Source organism: Strix uralensis, chromosome 10, assembly GCF_047716275.1.
Source record: "Strix uralensis isolate ZFMK-TIS-50842 chromosome 10, bStrUra1, whole genome shotgun sequence".
Classification (NCBI taxonomy): Eukaryota; Metazoa; Chordata; class Aves; order Strigiformes; family Strigidae; genus Strix; species Strix uralensis.
Window position 1 is genome coordinate 335,615 of NC_133981.1, and position 18,768 is coordinate 354,382.

General features: G+C 43.3%; 1 protein-coding gene across 4 annotated transcripts in view; it reads left to right on the forward strand.

Moving 5' to 3' along the window:
* Positions 1–18,768, forward strand: part of FGD5 (FYVE, RhoGEF and PH domain containing 5) — a 107,469-nt gene that overhangs the window by 58,850 nt on the left and 29,851 nt on the right. For 3 of the 4 annotated variants that reach the window (XM_074878826.1, XM_074878823.1, XM_074878825.1), the window contains exons 6-10: positions 7,963–8,114; positions 10,101–10,257; positions 13,059–13,146; positions 16,126–16,176; positions 17,745–17,803. In XM_074878826.1, coding sequence (XP_074734927.1) covers positions 7,963–8,114; positions 10,101–10,257; positions 13,059–13,146; positions 16,126–16,176; positions 17,745–17,803 — 507 coding nt within the window. The remainder of the gene's footprint in view (positions 1–7,962; positions 8,115–10,100; positions 10,258–13,058; positions 13,147–16,125; positions 16,177–17,744; positions 17,804–18,768) is intronic. The other variant, XM_074878824.1, reaches the window with a different exon arrangement.

Sequence of the window (18,768 nt, forward strand, 5' to 3'; positions counted from 1 at the left end):
GTACCCTGCAGTGGCTGGATAAGAGACTAATTGTGTCTGCTGCGACAGTATTTTCTGCTGCTCTTCTGGCATTGTTTCTGCTGAGCTCAGTAATGAGAAATTTGGGAAGATCACTGCTCAGTGCAGATCAAGGGTCACTCACTCTGCTACAGGAGATGTGCCACTTTTTAATTCAGGGGTGCCGCTTTCACTTTCATCGTTAGGAGAGAGGCTGCTGGCAGTAATGAAGATGATACCTGCGGGAACCACCCCGGGCTCAGACTCGGCTCTCAGCACACCGTACAGCATCTCATGCCTGCATTCAGCTTTAATGTGGAGACTCTTCTGCCCCTCTGAAGTACTCACTCTCCCCTCAGGTGTAATGCCTAGATGTCCCAAAGAGCCTTGGATCCTGCAATATGCAGTATCTCTTGAATCCACCTTCCTTTCAGAAGTTGTGGTTGTAAAAGCCTGCACCGTTTTATGCAATCAGTGTAGACTCCAGTCGTATAAGTTTTGGGCTGCATTAAGATTTCCTGTTGTCCTCCCTGGCCCACTCACAAAGGGTCAAATATGTTTACTTCCCAATATTATCAGTTCATTAAATTATCAGCTTGACTTGGGAAGCAATTACAATTCTAGATATACATGCAAAATTATTTTTGGATGCATGGATGTTTCATTATTTACTAAAAAGTATCAATGTCTGGATGCCAGGTGGAAGTTGTGATGTGAACAAGGTAAATATGCTGTGTGCAGAGGTGACTTGTGCAACTGAAATGCCAGGACCCTCACCAGGACTGAGGCAGAAAAATGGCCATGGTTTTCCACTAATGCATCTGCTCTGTAAACTCCCTTTTTAGTTTTTTTACTCAGCTCTGTTCCCTAATGGAAACTCACATATCTCCCCAACCAGAATTCTCCTTGAAAACTGCAGAAATATCCTAGGTGAATTTATTTACCCATCAAGTCCTTTCCTGTTCTTTAACACAGAGTAGAGGTATAAGCAGGAAAGCTGATTCAGCCATGACATTTGAGGTCAGACCTTTGGTTGGTATAAATTTATATAGTTTTTCTCTGTTAGGTGACTGCAAGAACAGCAGATGATTAGCTTCTTAAAGCACCGTATCAGACTCCTTTTGAGTTAAGATTTCTTTCCCTCATTGTCAACATCATAAAGATACTTCAGATCAGAAGCAGAGGAACTCTGTTCTGCTTTGTGCATTACTGCAGGTAGAAGCTTTCTTCCTTCCAGGGAGACAAAGAGCAGGTAGAGACTTTGCTTCAGAACTCAAGATGCTACTAGACTGCAGGCATTCAGAGCTTTACTAATCCAGCCACAGGGTCTAGCAATCTGGTCCTTCTCGTATCATGTGCGCTTTTTGGCCACAGAAATCCTTTTCCTTTCAGGTATTTCTCTTGAACTGTTTAAGTGTGGCTCTGCTTTACATCTACCATCTTCTACTAGAAATTCACAATTTCTGCCTCAAATGCAGGCCTGCTGCTGGGAACACAGTGCTGAGAGCCAGTGAGAAAGAACCTCCGTTCCCACCTGCAGAGCAACTGCTGGTCAAAATGTAGGGCTGTAAATTACTATTGGCAAAGCCATACCATGGTGTTGCACTCCCTTCTGCTTCTTTCTCCCGTCATCGTAGTCAATGTGCAAGAACTAGCATTTCCATTATGACTGGATCAGTATCTTATATACCACTGCTTTAGAAGATGAACAAATAACAGAAAATCAAGAAGGAGATCCAGCAACTGATCAGCATTTCTTGACCAATTTTAAAAGCTTTTCTTTCAAATAGAGCTATCTGTTTAGCTACACCTTTAATTCAAGATCTTGACTTTCTCTCCTCCAGTCTACTCACCTTTCTAAGCTACATACTTGCTTTCAGCCTACTGCAGGTGGTAGAACCATCAACTTTTTACAGTGAAGGTAGAGACTGATTTCAGTCCTGTCATTTCCCAACTACCCCTACTAGACTGGTTGCAGTAGTCCCTGGCTCCCCATGGATCCACAGGCTGTTGGATGAACTGATCTAACTTGGCCCATTCTATTATACACAGAAAAAACAAACAGATATTCTGGATACAGACTGAATTTCTGTACCCCGGATTGTTTTCAAGTAGAAGTTAAAGAAGAGAAATCATCCAACATAGCAAATATATATATATATATATATAGGCAGTTTTTTCTCCTGGGTAAACTACTTGCCTGAAGCAGTGGTTTAGCTAACAAGAGATTAGTTTTCCTTCCTTTCACTAGGGTCCTGCAAGGTTAAATATTCTCAGGCTAATAAAGGCTAACTGGCAGCAGGACTGAAATGCAGAAAGGACCGCAGTATGAATGGGATGTATCCATCTTGCAAAATGGCTGTTGAAACACATACAAAATTCTATAATTGATTTTTGCAGCTGGACTCCAAAGCATATTCAGCCCCATTATTGAGAGATTTAAGACACAACCTCACTGTTTCTGAATCTGCTCACAAAATCCTGGAAGCAAAACCCGGAACTAACTCTTGTCCCATTAACTACCCCTTTCACCTTTGGATTAGAGTATCACATTTCACACAGATGTTGAATCCCACAGAGCACTTTCTTGCTAAGCGCTCTGGTTGCTGGCATTGCTGACTCCTTCGAAAGAGTACCTGGAGATAACTACCTGCTACAAAGGTTTCCAGGTTGCTGATCCCAGGTAAATTGGGCTACCCTTCTGTAGCCCTGAACCAGGTACTTAAATCTTTTTTTTCCAAAACTCTCCTGTAATCACAGTTTCCTCTTACGCTGGCAGGCACTGCCAGCGTCTCTAAAGTATCTCATACCCCAGCACCCTACAGCGAGCCTCACCACCTCACAGAGGATATCAGATTCTACTCCAAGAGCCAAGCATGTTACAGTTAGGCAGTGCTCCACACAAACCATAAGATCTTGTTGAAACTAACCCCACATTCCTCCTTGTCTCATGCCCTTGTAACAGGCTCCAGACTATAGTCCCCATTCCCAGCAGAGAACAGTTCTTCAGAGGCATTCTTGGGGAAAAAAATGTAACTTGTGTGTGTTAGTGATGTGTACAAACAAAAGAAGAAAAAAACAACGGACCAACCTTTGTGGCTGTAGGTTTTGATCCTCTTTGTTTCATTTAATTATTTGAGGGTTTATTTCAGGGATGTTAGGGATTTGGCCATTGGATGGCTGTAAAGGGCTTATTTATGAGTGCCCAAAATGTAATGAAAAGTTTTATGTTTCAAAAATGTATTTTTATAGCACAGTTGCTAACCTTCTATGTCACTCACCTAGCCAGCCTGAGTTATGCTTTCACATGCACACACCAACCCTGGTGCAGGTGTAGGTGTAAGACAGGAGTGAGATCTGCAGGCTCACCCACCCCCAGATGAGACTGAGCTCTGTGGCCATCATGCCAGAACCTGGAGCTGAACGACTTCAGTTCATGCTTCTGTTCTAACAAAGTTCTGACCCAGCAGGAAATTATATGGACTCAGTGCTTGGTACCTTCCGTGTCCAGATATGGGGCTTGGGTGACAGACTTGGAGACCTTCAGGTGCCATGACTGATTAGTGTTAGTGAGACTGCAAAAGCACTTTGCATTTGATTAATGGCTTCCCAGGCACTCAGCATTTTCAACAGTGACATAATTTATTTTTTTTAAATGGATGTTTATAGTGATTACTGTTATGTTGCAGCTTTTTTATTAATAATTAGAAAGCTGGCTATCCAGGCAACTGGAATTAAATAATTTGTCTGAGAATTCAATATAATCAAAGGAGCAGGCAATTAATGACTAATTAAATCCACTGAGATGCTGTGGGAAAGGAGTGTTAATCTTGTCGTTCAGTTATGCTGGAAAGTGGACAGATTCAGAGCTGTTCGACGTTAATTTGGAAAAGATGACATTTCTGTAACATCATAGGATACCTAAGCACGTCAGAGGTGAACTTACTACAGCTATTCACTTCCCCAGGCACAGTAAACTGAAAGAACCCTTTCCCTTTCCCCAGTCTGGATTAATTACAATGATGGAGGACTTTGAAAGGTTGCAGATTCCTCTGAGTTAGGAAAAGCATCCAGAAGATGGGCTGACTGGCTTGGCTGGCTGGAAAGCCTCTGGAGTGTATGCAGGCTGAAACATGTAGTTAGACAGGCTCACTCACACACCAGAAAAAATGGGAGCTGGAATAGCACAACAGTGGGATTATTTGTGATACTGGGGCGGGACACATTGTGGAAATCAGACCCAGACAATTAGGAAGCACAATTACATTATTTCAGAAATTTTTATGATCTTGTTTTATCCAGGATATAGTTAGTCAAAAAGAAAATTGTCATCATGATCTTTTTTTTACCTAGTTCTAGTGGCTTTTCAGAAAACAAATGCTTTCCATCATAGTTGCTAAAAAAACATAGTGTACGTGTAATTTCCCTTTTGGCTAGTGTCTATTAGATATTCCAGTCATTCCAGCTCATAGTGAGCCAGTGTGTACATGGCAGTTGACAGTGTTACAACAGAAAAGCCAGGAATGAATCTGAGGAGACTAAAAACTGCTCTTGCCTGGAGTCAGTTCCTACTAGCAAGGAGAGAGGAATTCTTAAATTCTTTGCCCAGAGGCCCTCCTGCTCCTTATAGAACCTTTGAGCATGACTGCAGTCATACCACCAGATCCTCAGCATGCTGAAATCAATACAGCTACCTTGATTTAATCAAACTGACATGGACTATCTAATGTAAAATATGGATCCCCAGTGAAACATACTCTGTTGAGTTGCTTATACCTGGACATTAGCAAGTTTCATGGAAATCAGTTCTTTCACACTCCTCCTTAATTAGTCCATGTATTTATAGAACTTAACTAGACAGAAGCCAGTCGTGAAAAATGCCGTGGTAAATCCCAGTATGGTCAGGGAAGTTCATAAGATTGTCCCTAAAAGTTCAGGGAACAGAATTTGACTTTTTGGCAATAGATTTCATGATCACTAGATCCTGACAGAGGAAGGTACTCAACCTATCCCATCCTGGTTCAGGGCTGGATAGAAACAACTTGGCATCTTTCAATGAGATGTGTGACCTTAGAAGTTTATTTTTATCAAGCCCCTGCTTCCTTTCACAGCACATTTGGCCACATCATATACAGGGGGGTAGAAGGCCAGGAAACAGTCTCTGAGTGGAAAAATCTAGCTGCCATTTCTATTCACTCATCCAGCAGAATCACCTTCTCAGCGATTGTTAAAGCAGCTGCATTTTTTTTCTGATGAATTGGCTTCTATGAGCAGACAGAGAATGTTTTTAATGTATCTTTGAAAAAACATTTAATAATAACTCACTGTTTGCAGAGTTGCATGTGAAAAAATACATTCACAGCATGGGTCTGGCCAGACAGGTCAGACACTAAAGTTCTCCCTCACACTAAATCTTGGGCTGAAGCAGAGCTCAGTGTGAACCTACTGGAAGAACAATTCCTGCTGTGATGGCCTTAGTCCGACAGGATTCAGCCAGGGCTTTAACACCAGCTCTGCTGTGACTAGATCAGTTGGACTAGATGATCTTCAAGGTCTTTTCCAACCTAGATGATTCTGTGATTCTGTGATAGATGCTTGGGCTTTGTATGCAGTTATGAGCTACCTGACCCTTCACGAGATCACCAAAAGCCCCATTTGGGACTTGTCTTTTTTTTCTCAGGATGCAGTGTTAGTGTATCCATAACATGTGGTAGAATTTGTCTTAAATCAAAGTTGGTTGTTTTCCTAGTAATGCTATATTCTACTAAGTCCTGTGACCTGGACTACTGACCAGACCACACTAGATCATATCATACCAGTATGGTCCCTCCCGGCTTCAAAGTCAGTGAATATAAGTATATACAGCTACAAAGCCTCCGTTCAAATATTTTTAATGCTGAAGTTAAAATCAATACCTGATTTGAGGTACTTACTGGAAAAAAACCCAGCACGTGTAGGCTAGCAAGCAATAAGGGAGAATGCTGCAATCCCCTAGCTTTACCTTCACACATAAAAGAGAGAAAGAAAGGTCAGGTAAGGACAGATAGTATTTTTATAAGGAAGGAAGCTTTGCAATCTCCTAGTCTGCAGCTGCTGCACTAAAGTCATCAGGAGCTTTCAAACCTCACAGTTAATGTGGCCTCTCTACTGAGCTGTTGTTTGGATTACTTACTCTGGGTTTCACTCTCACCCCTTTTTTCCTCATCTTGTGCAATAAAACCTCCATGCACTTCATGGCTTATTGGGATGTAGAAGACTGGAAAAGGCACTCACAAAATTAGTTTATAAGCAACTGTATATGAATGCCCAGTTTCTGCTTCCATCACAAACTGCGATGCACTTAGGTTTCTAATTGTTCACTTACTTTCATAGAAAAACTGAGATTCAGATACTTTGCCCATGAAGACCTGACTAGCAGAAATGGGAAATTCAACAGTAAGAGCCCAACCTGACCCTGATGGAGGAACACACAGTCATCTCCCTACAGGGAACCCAGAGGAGAATTAAACCTGTAACAGTTCTGCAGGACCATCCTCAGGCAAACCCTGAATACTATACTAATGCTTTTCTATTACTTGTACTTTGTAGCAACACTGAAGGAGCAGGTGCTGAAATCAAACCCTTTTCATTTTATTGAATGAAGGCTGATGCTTTTGAACACCAGATACTGCTATGAAGATAAACGATCTAGTAGCAGTGCCCTGGCTCCCATCAAAGGCAGCAAGAATCCCTGGGTTAGGAACCTGCCTCACGCCACAGCCCCGAAGTCTTAGTTACACCCCGGGACAGCCATCAGCTTTCCTGCCCTGCTGTGCTGTGCACTGCCTTGCACCCCATTGCCACAGTTTGCCTTCAGACCTCCACAAAGCCCAGGCAGCTTTAAATGCCTGAGCTTCTCTAGCACTGCCTGTGAGGAGGGGATGTGCCTGGCAGCAGCAGGCAGGGAAACAGCAGTGGCTGGTAGGAACCTGGAAGGGGCCAGGGCACCACAGGGGCCAGTCTCTCCAGTGTATCCAGGTGCCAGCAAAAAAGGCTTCTTTACAAATCTGAAGCAGAGAACATGAATTCTGTAGAATCAGGCTTTGACCTGAAAACATTTCAGCACTCAGAGCTCTGGATGAAGGAGACTTTAAGCAATGTTTTGGACAGAAAGTACCTGCTGGCTGCTGTTGGGATGATTTTCTAATACCTTGGGATCTAATACAAATTATCACTGCAGTTTCAGATGGAGGCCTTATTCCTCACTTCCAAGTCAAAGCTGGGGAAACGTTTTGCTATCCACTCTAAAAACAGGTGACCTATTATGTACCAGAGCTGGCTACATTTTAATATAGAAGAAATTACTCCTGTGCCCACACAATTTATAAATCATTTCAGGATCAAAACCATTTCTAAGATGAGGAGAAAAGGTCTCAGTTAGGTTTCATAGGGAAAATGATTTGTTCCATAGCTTAAATTTATAGCTTCTTCCTCTCTTTAAGTTCAGATTTGGAGACAAGTGTTGCAAATTATAGCACAAGACATGTAGACATTGATGTTTTTCATGTCAAGCTGTTGGATCCAATGAAGTGACAGGAGAATCTCATAATTTTTAAAAATTATGTTTCTGGTTAAGAAACACTATAAAACTGAGACCAACTACACACAGAAAAGCAGGGAAAAAAGGCAAGGTAAATAAAAGATACCAAACTCATTGTATGCATAAGGGTCTGATGGCTTGGTCAGGTGAAATGTTCAATTTTGGGTTGACAGCACTGTGGAATTCAGCTGAAAATGTATATGGACTAATGGATGAAAGAAAAGATATGCTATGATCTCCTTGCTATACTCAGCATACTTTATCACTATTGATGGCATATCTTATACTTCCTAGAAAGCATAGTTTAAGAATCAAGAAATTGTAATGATAATTTCAGAAAAGAGACTGTAAGTCTGTTTGCCTTATTTCTGTATTGTTGTTCACAGGATTTCTATGAAGGTGTCTTGAAAGTGCTTGGAGAAGAAGATGAAAATGAACAGGAAGAAGTTAAACTCAAGCAGGGGTTAAGTGAACTCCCTGAAATTTATGAATTACACCAAGATATCCTGGGAGAACTGGAAGAAAGAGTCCTTAAATGGTAAGTATGGAATGGCATGGTTTGATGGCCTTAACATACCCTGCACAGCAGATGGGTGAACTCATCAGCGTTCCCTTGACCCCACTAGCAGGGAGGCTGGGATTCCAGCAGAGATGAAAGGAGTAGAACTTGAACAGCTTTGGCAGATTTTACATACAGGCTGGAAGGAAGTCAGTGTAGAGGCTGTCAGGCTAAGAAACCAAATACTGAAACATCTGCACAATGCACAGCCCATACCTCCAAAACAGCCCCATCAGTCAGTGTGAGAACAGCCTGCTTCGTGTGCATTGTCCTCTGATGCCCGTTCGTAGTCATCACCAAGCAGCTTTGCGCTCATGGCCTGAAGGTCACAGACTAATGCCGTGGGAGGTAGGAACAGCAGGCATCAGGACTGGTCCTAAAGAAGATCATCTGCTTACAGAAATCTCCTCAGAAACTGCATAGCTCTCAGCCACGGGACACCCCCTCTCTCCCAGCACCAAGGCAGTGCTCTGCACAGGCCAGGCTTCCAACCCAAACAGACACTGTAAGCCTGTCGAGGGACTCCACCTAAGCCAAACATCCTTACAGGGCGAAGTCTTTCCATGAGAGAGTAAGACCATGCCTAGGACAAAGCTCCAAAATTCACTCAGTTAAGGAGACCTCTGACTTAAGCCAGACTGCCAGCCCTTTGTCTATAGAACTGCTGGAATAAGAATATCTAAGAGAAAACACTTCTGCAGACCCAAGCTGACTAAACCTGCAGCAGCCAGTGCAGTCCCTGGTCTAGACTGAACTACTCTGGCTCTTGACAGCTTATGATGGAGCGTGCAGCCCTGCACCTCCACTCTGCTGAACTCCAGGGGGCAGTGGGGCAGTGGTCACTAACAGTGGCTGATCCTTTCCCAGCACTGCCACTGAGCAGTTAAAGAAGTCAATGAGATCAGAACTTTTCAGTAACAATCCTAAATGCAGGGCACACCTCTCCTTGTCAGCCCTGCACTTTCAAGTCAAACCACACAAGGAAAGAAAAGGCTAAAGGGAACTGTGTATTGCTTTGTGTCCTCCAAGGGACCGCCACAAATGGCAAAGACTTTAAAAATTTCATCAATAATTTATGATTTATACACTCATAACACAAACAGAAGTGGTGTTTCCGGCTGGGATCTAAAATGACTTCTTGTGTCCTAATGAAGTCACAACCCTACTCTAGTAGCTTGCTGCCTGTTCCCCAAGACAAAAGGGACACAACTGGACATGCCCTGAGGTTCTGTCCAGAACTACCCTGTGGCACTGGGGAAGGAGGAGGGGCTGTACTGCAAATGCTGCCAACACAACAGAATGACACAGGGCACAGGGCTGTGCTCATACAGGTTCTCAGGTCACCACCACCCTTGAACCTTCCAGTAAGTCCTTCCCTATGCCTGTGCTCCCCCAGACACTCTGTTTGCTCTGACATCCCCAGGAACTCATGTTCCTCTCTTAACTGTGATTACTCTTTCGGAATCTCAGATTGTGTCCTGTTCTCTCCTTGTACGTGCTTCGTAAATATTTCAATACTGTGCAGCTGGGTGCTGAGACAGATGATGGTGGGGCAGTGCTGAGAAGGGCGCAATGAAGGAGAGCTGCACAGATGACATTACAGCTGAAGACGGTGTATTATCCCCCACAACCAGCGCTCAAAGCACCGCAGCAGCTGGAAGGTCTGTATAGAGAAGCAGAAGCTGTGTCTAGAAAGGAGACATTCTACCCCCTACAGACAGATAGTGCTGCCACTGCAAAGGCATAGCAGAAGGATCAGTCCCTCATGGTGCCCGTTCTACAGCAGCCCGTTTTGCTGTCCAGGGCCACTGAAGCACTCCTCTTTCCTGCCTTTTAACCCAGGCTTTAGCTACACAATGTCCTTAGCCACTGTGGGTCTAATACAATGAGAAAGAAGTATGGCTCTTCTTCTTTAGTATTTAATTATTTATTTATTTGCTGCTTCTTTTCTTTCTGTGGCCTTAGGGAGGAACACCAGAGAGTTGCTGATGTTCTTCTCTCCAGAAAATCAAGGCTGAATCATCACACGGCATACATTATGCAGTTTGACAGGAACTTGGCTTTGCTAGATGAAACCTGCCTTAAATGTTCTCAATTGGCTACCATAATTCAGGAGTTTGAGGTAAGGCTCTCACGTTTTTTTACCTGCAGTAATGCATGGTTGTGCCACAGGCCTTACTCAAATATAGTTTTTCTGCAACTCCACTGGTGTTCACACAGGGTAGAATGGGAGAACAGCTCTATTCACACATCCTGGTGCTAAAACTGAAGCAAGATGTTCACATGAGCATGATGTGTTTCTGTGTCTGTTGCCCACACAGCCCTGTGTGTGCATTCAGAACGTATGTTTATGAATCTTCAGGCCTGTGAGTGTATTTTGCTGAAATATATGCACATAGTGGAGTAGTTTCTCAGTCACATATTAACTTCTGAAGCTCTCTGAGGATGTGTTAATTGTTATTATTACCATCTCTTCATATCTTCTCTTCTTTCACTGCATTTTCCATCCTTTCTTTTGTACTGGGTCTGGCCAGGATGAAGTTAGGGCTACCCTGTATAGGTGCCTAGCTGCTGGCAGCGATCAACCCACAACATCTTTACAATTGCCTTTCTCTGCATTTTTAAATGCCTGTGAACTGCTTCCCCTGTTTACAGAGGGTGTTGTGACAGGGAACACTGAACTGCACAGGAAGACACAAACTCCACTGGCCAGATGCATAGAGGGTTCTTTTCACCTAGACTCCCTCAATGGTTTGTAACCTCTAGGCCTGTAACCTCTGGCCCTGTAGCAAGAAACACGTAGTTTCCAGTTGTGTTAACTCAGTCATCCGTGCTGAATAACACCATCAGGATACATGTGACAGAAATTCCATGATGCCCGATTACATGGCAATGTGGCCACTTCACATAATTTCAAAAGCATAAACCCATATGTGGATGGGAAAGATCAGCTGGGCTACACTGACTCTATTAAGCTAAAATGGTTAAAAGCTATGCTGCTTTATTGTGGGTCTAGAACCCCTGATTCTTATTACCTTTATGTGGGGTAAGAGAAATAACAACACTTGGGTGGCAGAGGGGCTCTAAGGATAAATTAATGATTGGACCGTAAAGGTTACTTAGAATGCCAGCTCTGTGGGGTATGGATTGTGTTTTTCTCTACAGCTCATGTGAAATACTAAGGATAACAATGAATTTCAAAAGACATTTAGAAGTCAGCATTTACAAACAGATACCTTGCAGTCACCACAATTATTTCCTGTTAGCAGCTGAGGGGAGCTCTCCTGTCTCACACTGCTCTGAACATGAACTTGGCAAATGCAGGGTTTCTACTGAGAGCCTGTATTCCCAGCATCCCTCCCAGCCACATGCCTATGCACTTCTGTCTTAACTATCGACCCTGACAATTAGCTCTTACTTCTGAGAAAGCAGATGAGGCTTTTCCTAGGATGAGATCAGCAGGATTTTGCCCTAGTGAGCTCTCTAACTTCTTGCCTTCTTGGATGGATGCATGCATACACACACAAATGAGGGGGAGGTGTCCCTCAGTCCTTTCCTATTGCATTTTTTTAAAGCATGACCACTATTAGCTTTCCAGGCTAACAATACAGAATTTAGGGCCTCATCTTGCTTCTGGCACCTTTGACTGGAGTACGGGGGACTGGGAAACACCCAGCACAACCCTAAACGCACATTTGGTGAGAGTAGTTAGCCAGTTAGAGGAGTAATACAGTAACATGAAACATCTCTACTGCCTTGGAAAATGCTGTCTCTTGCCAGCCTTCCTTTAAACAGTCGGATTCCTATTCTCCCTTTGTCCCTTCACAAGTGGCAAACTTCAGAAATGTTGGTCAGTGAACACTGAAACCCCGTAAAACTTGACTGGGTTTATGAAAGGAAGATCCTGCTTGACCAACCTGATCTCCTTTTATGACAAAGCAATTCACTTAGTGGATGAGGGAAAGGCTGTGGATGCTATTTACCTGGACTTTAGCAAAGCCTTTGACACCGTTTCCCGCAGCATTCTCCTGGAGAAACTGGCTGCTCATGGCTTGGACGGGTGCACTCTTCGCTAGGTAACAAACTGGCTGATGGATGGGCCCAAAGAGTGGTAGTGAATGGAGTTAAATCCAGTTGGTGGCCAGGTCACAGTGGTGTTCCCCAGGGCTCAGTGTTGGGGCCAGTTCTGTTTAATATCTATCAGGACAAGGGGATCGAGTGCATCCTCAGTAAGTCTGCAGATGACTCCTACCGTTGGGCAAGTAGAGAGGCTCTGTAAGAGGGACTGGACAGGCTGGGTCGACAGGCTGAGACCAACTGTATGAGGATCAATGCCTGGCGTGCTGACTGGGCCTGATATGTGGTGACACGCAATGAGTCGAATCTAAAGGGTAAAGCTGAAGAGAAAAATGCTACTTGTTTTCCATGTGTGTGTTAAATCAGATCACAACCTCACTTTATTTTCTTGTAAACACCCTCTGGACAGTCAGTTCCAATTCAACCACAGGGAGATGCTTTGCTGTATTTTGCTCAATTCCGTGTCTTGAAATAAGACACTAAAAGGTTGCAGGCAGAACAATGACAAGCTTTATTGAGATCTGATACCTCTGTCTTCAGACACCACCCTAAAATCTTTATCCAACCTTTACCTTCTAAATGGTATTCAATTTCCTTCTTTTTCCCTCTGAGTCCAAACCATTTGTGAATGATGCCACAGGAAATGAACTGTTTACAGTACTTCTTTACAGTCACAAAGACAATACCGCCTGCCTAGCAAGCTGGGTAAACTGGGAATGGTTCAATGGAACCTGTGCATGCAACTGGTAGCAAACTTTCATTAGTACGGCAGGTAGCGACAACAGTTTGCTGCTGAGCTCACACATCCCTGATCTTTGTGTTTCCCTTCCCTTCCACTGAGGACAGCAGAACTCTGGTGGCAGCCCTCAGAGCGTGAAACACCAGCTTTTGAGAGTGGTCCAGCGTGTCTTCCAGTACCATGTGCTGCTCACAGGTCAGTAAAATCACTCTCAAAGGTACTCACTGGAAACCCTTCCATGATGTTCTGTGCCTCCACAGTGTCACACGTTGATGACAAGACAGCTAAAACAGGGCTGAAGCAGTGTGGGATTTCCTGGGAACTTCAATATGCTTAGTACAAGATTTGGGAAATACCAGAGAGCCTGGGAAGGAGCAGGCACTTCTTCAGCAAAACCATGCTGAAAGTTCACAAGAAAGTGTAAAATCAGGTGCTTTCAGCCATCCTTCTTGGCTTTTCCCTTCTGTGAATTAGGAGAGGCAGAATTCAGCCTCACTGCCAAACAGGTTTGATTTTATTTATGCCAAGGGATATTATCAGACAGGAGGGGACAGCAGAACCCAGCAAGGGGACTGCACTGCATCCCGTACGGCAGTAGTAAGCACCATCTCCTTCTTCATCAACAAAGCAGCTGCATCCAGTACTGCGCCCTAAGCACATTACACCTAAGGCTAGTGATAAGTTTGAGCCAAAATCCCCGTTCAATTTCTCTGCATTGAAGGAGGCAGAGATCCAAATTTACATTAACAGAACATTTACAGATTTTACATTTACAGTAGCATCTTCCCTTTACATTCAGGATCCTATATATCACTCCTACCCATATCCTCTCTGAAGGGGATTGTATTCCCTTTGGTACTTCATTCTCTGCAAGCCACAGCAAATCTAGCAAGCCTGAGCCTGTGAAGGGAGCAAGCTTTCTGAAGCAGGATGTGGTCCCTAGAAAGAATTGTGAAGTTTAGGTTTGTAACTAATGTCCTGGTTGGGGAAGGAAATGGTGAAATGTAACACTGAATCTCTGTGTTGTCAAGTAATTTAGTCAGAGCAGCACACAAAAGAGCAAGGATCCGTAGATCTAAAGATGGAGAAGTGCTTTGGAAGTATATATACGTGTGGGTGGGGAGGGATGCAAGATGAGTTATCCATGGGACGGTAAAAAGGAAGCCATAAACCCTGCCCATACTCAACAGCCAATGATGGGCACAGCCTATTAGAAGGGCCTCCTATAAATGCAGCAGAACAAAGTGACCATATGAAATTTTTAATCACGGCACAGATTATCAGCAGTTTCATCCTGCTCCAGACACTTTGATGAAGGATGCAACTAATTATTCACAGCTGGTTTTGCTTTTTTAGTACAAGCAAAACAAATGAGCACCGGATGTCGATAGTAGGGCTTTTTTTTCTGACTTGCTTCCCTCTCTGGGTGTGCCTACATTAAAGGCAACTTTCCAGACTTTCGGGTTGCAGTACTTAGTAGTCTCACATGATCCTCACAGTGTTTTTAGTGCATGCACACAAATACTACATCTAAAAGAAAGGACTTTGCATGTCCCTGTCAGAAATACTCCCACTGTGCTCCATTTTCTCTGCCCATTTCTGTGGTCCACAAGGTGAATTGCAAACATGAAGCATGTTATTTTGTGAGAGAGCTGGAAGGGTTTCAGTGCAGCTCCAGCAATTGGATTCCACCTATACTTGAAGCAACTTGAGCTCCTCCTTTTCCCAGGTACTGGCACTAACTGGGAAAATGAAAGCTTTTGTGTGTAGTGAGATAAGGTCTGGTGGATGAAGATATTCCAGAAAATAGGTTTACTGCTTCAGTTCTTCACCACAAGAAACCAAGCCCATCTTTGCCTGCTAGGACAGAGTGGGTCTGCAACAGTGCAGTCCTTCAGATTCTCTAGACAGCATTAAAAAAAAAATATGCAGGTGTACTTCTGTGTTCATAACTGGCTGTTTCTACCAGATAAGGAAGGGTATTTCATGAAGATATTGGTTGCCAATTACTACACTACAGCCAAAAGGAGTTGCCAACTCAGTTAAGTGTCTATAGCCAAGGACAGAGCTTGCAGCTGTGAAAAGGAACACTAAATATTGCCTGATAGCACCCCACAACCCCTTCCTGCCTGAGTACAGGCAGATGCTTTCCTGAATGCACGTAAAAGCCAGTAGATTTCAGGATGCCAGGGAAGGCACAGCACTAGAAGAGAAACATGTATGGATAGGACATTCCATGGCACGGATATCCACGCACAGCACCTTTCTCAGCACAAAGGCCTAGTTCCTGGATGCAGCATTTAGGAGTCTGGATTCATCAGAAGGGTAAGAATGAAGTATTTCAGGATTAGGCTTTTAAAAAGGTGGCACTCATGTACTACAGTCATTAAAAGCATAAAGACCCAGACAAAGAACAGACAGATGATCCAAGGCAAGTAGTCTAAGTAAGGTCAAAGGTTTGTATATAATGCAAATATAATTCCTGTAAATTAAAGTCCTATTGAGTGTACTTTACAGAACCTATCTTCAGAATGTGACTGAGTTCAGTAGCAGTCATTGAACTCTGCATGTACAGAACCAGAGTCTCCTGCCTATGTCTATAAAATGCATATAATTAATTTACTATAAATATAGAAAATCAGTCATTACAGCCAACACCATTCATTCAGATGGGAAACTAGAATTCGTTAGAATAACCATTATTTGTAAAGTGGTGCTACTAAGCAATTCTCTTGCCTGAAAAATAAGGAAATACTTCTGTCACTGTCTGTTTATTCATTTATACCTGCCAAGTTACGTGATGAGTCCAAATCTGTATCAATGCTCTTGCATTGATTCTAAAAGTAAAATGCAGTCAAAGATGAGTTTTGCTTTGGAAAGAGGCTATATACACTTAATTATTCGGGAATAAAGTGATATGACACATTACTGTGGCTGCCCCCTCCCTGGAAGGGTTCAAGGCCAGGCTGGACGGGGCTTTGGGCAACCTGGGCTAGTGGAAGGTGTCCCTGCCTGGGGCAGGGGGGTGGCACTGGATGGGCTTTAAGGTCCCTTCCAACCCAAACCATTCTGTGATTCTATGATTAGGATTTTACGGTTTAGCTAATAACACTACAAATCTGGATCTATATTCTGATTACTGGATGTCTGTGTGTGTTTGATTATTTTCTACAGATTACTTGAATAATCTTTGCCCTGATTCTACAGAGTATGAAGCCACACAAGGTAAAACAAAATGGGTAGAACAAAAATTCTGCTTTGCTAACTGCTTCTAAAGAGGTACAGAATCTGTACTGGTAGTATATGGGAGAGCATTATTTTCAAGATTTTGTGTTACTAGGTTAGATGTAAGATCTGTAAGAACCAGTTACTAATTTAGACAAATTATTTAGAGCAAAAACCCTATCTTTTTTTCATTGAAACATGGGGGCTTCCTATAGTTTTGACACGAAGAACTTACAGGAAAATAAATTATCATCGATACAAGCGTGGTGCAGATATTGTAGTCCTGCCCCAGTCATCAGGGAAATCCTAGTCCTCTTTGGCTCTGTCCATATTTGGCCTGGTCATTGTAAAGTCAACTGGGATGGCTCCACCTGCTCATTTGTGTACGTCACCTATGGTATGCCGGCTGTGCTCTCTGGAGAAACCCAGGGGGTTTGAATCATGTATCTGTATTCTGGATTCCTTAAGCCTAAACTTAGAAGCGACTGCAGAAAAACCAGTACTGCACAATCAAGAACAAATCCAGACGTTCAGCTGCTAACACCATCCTTTCCAACACATCAGATGGATAAAGCAGAAGTCTCTTACTCCAAGTGAAGTCAAAGCAAGGTTTAGCTGTGGCCTCAATGGAAGTAGCTGCCAGGATGGAGTAAACAAGAATAACATTGTATTAATGAAACCAGTTCACCCGTCTGTTACACTGAGCGTAAATCCAAACCAACTCATAGCAATAAGGTCTGCAACTGACTGAAGGCCAGTCTGTTCTGACCAAGAGTAGAGACTTGTCTAAGATTTAGGACCTTAGTCACTGACAGTGGGACTACAGATAAACCAGTAATTTCAACAAGGCCAGGGCAGACGCTGCAGCCCTGCAGCCGCAACTGCCTATCTTGATCATGGTTAGCACACACCTGTCACATTTCTGGCCAGGGATGGCTAGCATGCTCCCAGGTTACGCCCAGAAACAGAAAGGATGCCCTGTTCCCCAGGGGAAGAGATCTGAGATAAGGACCTGGGCCATGTTACGCCACTGCTCCCAGGGCCAGCAAACGTGCCCTGGCCCAGGTTATTTGCCAGTGAAGAATACAGGTGTTAATTCATGTCACCACTTCATACACACTTCTGTCAGAAAGGAATGACCTGTCCTCTGCCTCGGCAGCACAGGGAAACGGATCACCTTAGATTGCCATGTTTTTGGATGGCTAAAGCTGGGTTACATTAATGTCTCGCTACTACAAGCTCCAGTTACCAAAAATCTGCAACTAGAAACATCACAAAAAGATTTTGTGCCATGCTAGGTGCTTAAAAGGGTCCTCATGAGCTTTCTTAGTTGGCACAAGTATGAGGCAGTTTCACAGAAGAGAATGATGAAGGGAAGAGGATCTGACAGCACTGTGCCATGTCTTAAATCTTCTGGGCAGTTGCATTCTAAAGCTGCCAAAGAAGTTAAAGGAGCTGCTGCTGAGGATGTTGGGTTTTTTAAAGATGCCCTTGCAAACAGAAGGGATTTGGGTTATTTTCCTACTCTTTTAGGTGATTTACAGTGTTTGTTTTGCTTCATCCCTCAGCTGCCTTATTCATTGTTTCTGAAATCACGGACCGAGCCAATGACAGCATGCTCCAAGCGGTGAGTTCTACCATGACACATGCTCTCCTGATCAATAGTGTCTTTTCGGCACATCTGCTGAAGTGAATACGTATCTTTGCTAAATTCTGAAGCCTCCTTCAGGGTGACACTCAAGGGTTTATACAGATCTGGTTTGCAGTATTGCAGATACAGAGCAGGTCTATGCCCTTTAGTGCAGCTGTGCAAGGTGTAAGTCACTGTAACAAGCAGCACAAAGTTTTTTCCCTCTTGGGGTTGCTGAAATGGTATGTGGAGCAATGAAGTGGGAGATGGAAATTTTCATGGTTCTATTTGTAGCCTGGGATGTTTTTAGATATGAAATGTTCAAGACATCACAAACGTACTGTCAAAGATACATTCTGAGCTAATTTACATAATTTTTTCACAATTCTGGAATCTCATTTTACTTCAGAAGAATAGGTCATAGTTTATAGTCTTGCAAATGGTCACACAACCAAACAGACTGGCCAAGACTTTCATAGGTTAGAGCTCATTCGGATTTAGGTATCTAAATAAGTTATATACTTTTCCAAAGTAATGAACAGTTTCTGTATTGTAAGTGTGATTTATTAATATTGCTTACATGACATTAAGAGTCCTAATTTACTGGCAAAGATAGCCTGCATATAGCTGGTCTTATGATCATTTGTTTCCAAGGATCTAGGACTGATTTTTGTCTAAGACAATAGGAGTTTTCTGGTGACATCAGTAAGAAGCAGTGCTGGAAGGCACAGGAGGCAGCACAGAGACTGTCAGACACAGGAACCAGCAGGTTCCGGAGGAAATCAACTTGGTGGACCTCTGGGTGATAATTAAAGGCAGTGACTTTCTTTTTGTCATATTAGCCACCCACACCTGCGGCTAAATTCTCTCCCAAGGTCCATGTTTTCTTTAGCCGCACAAACCTAGCATTCAGTTCAAGTAGTTAGAAAGAAGTACTCACAGTCTCTGCAGTCTAATGAAAT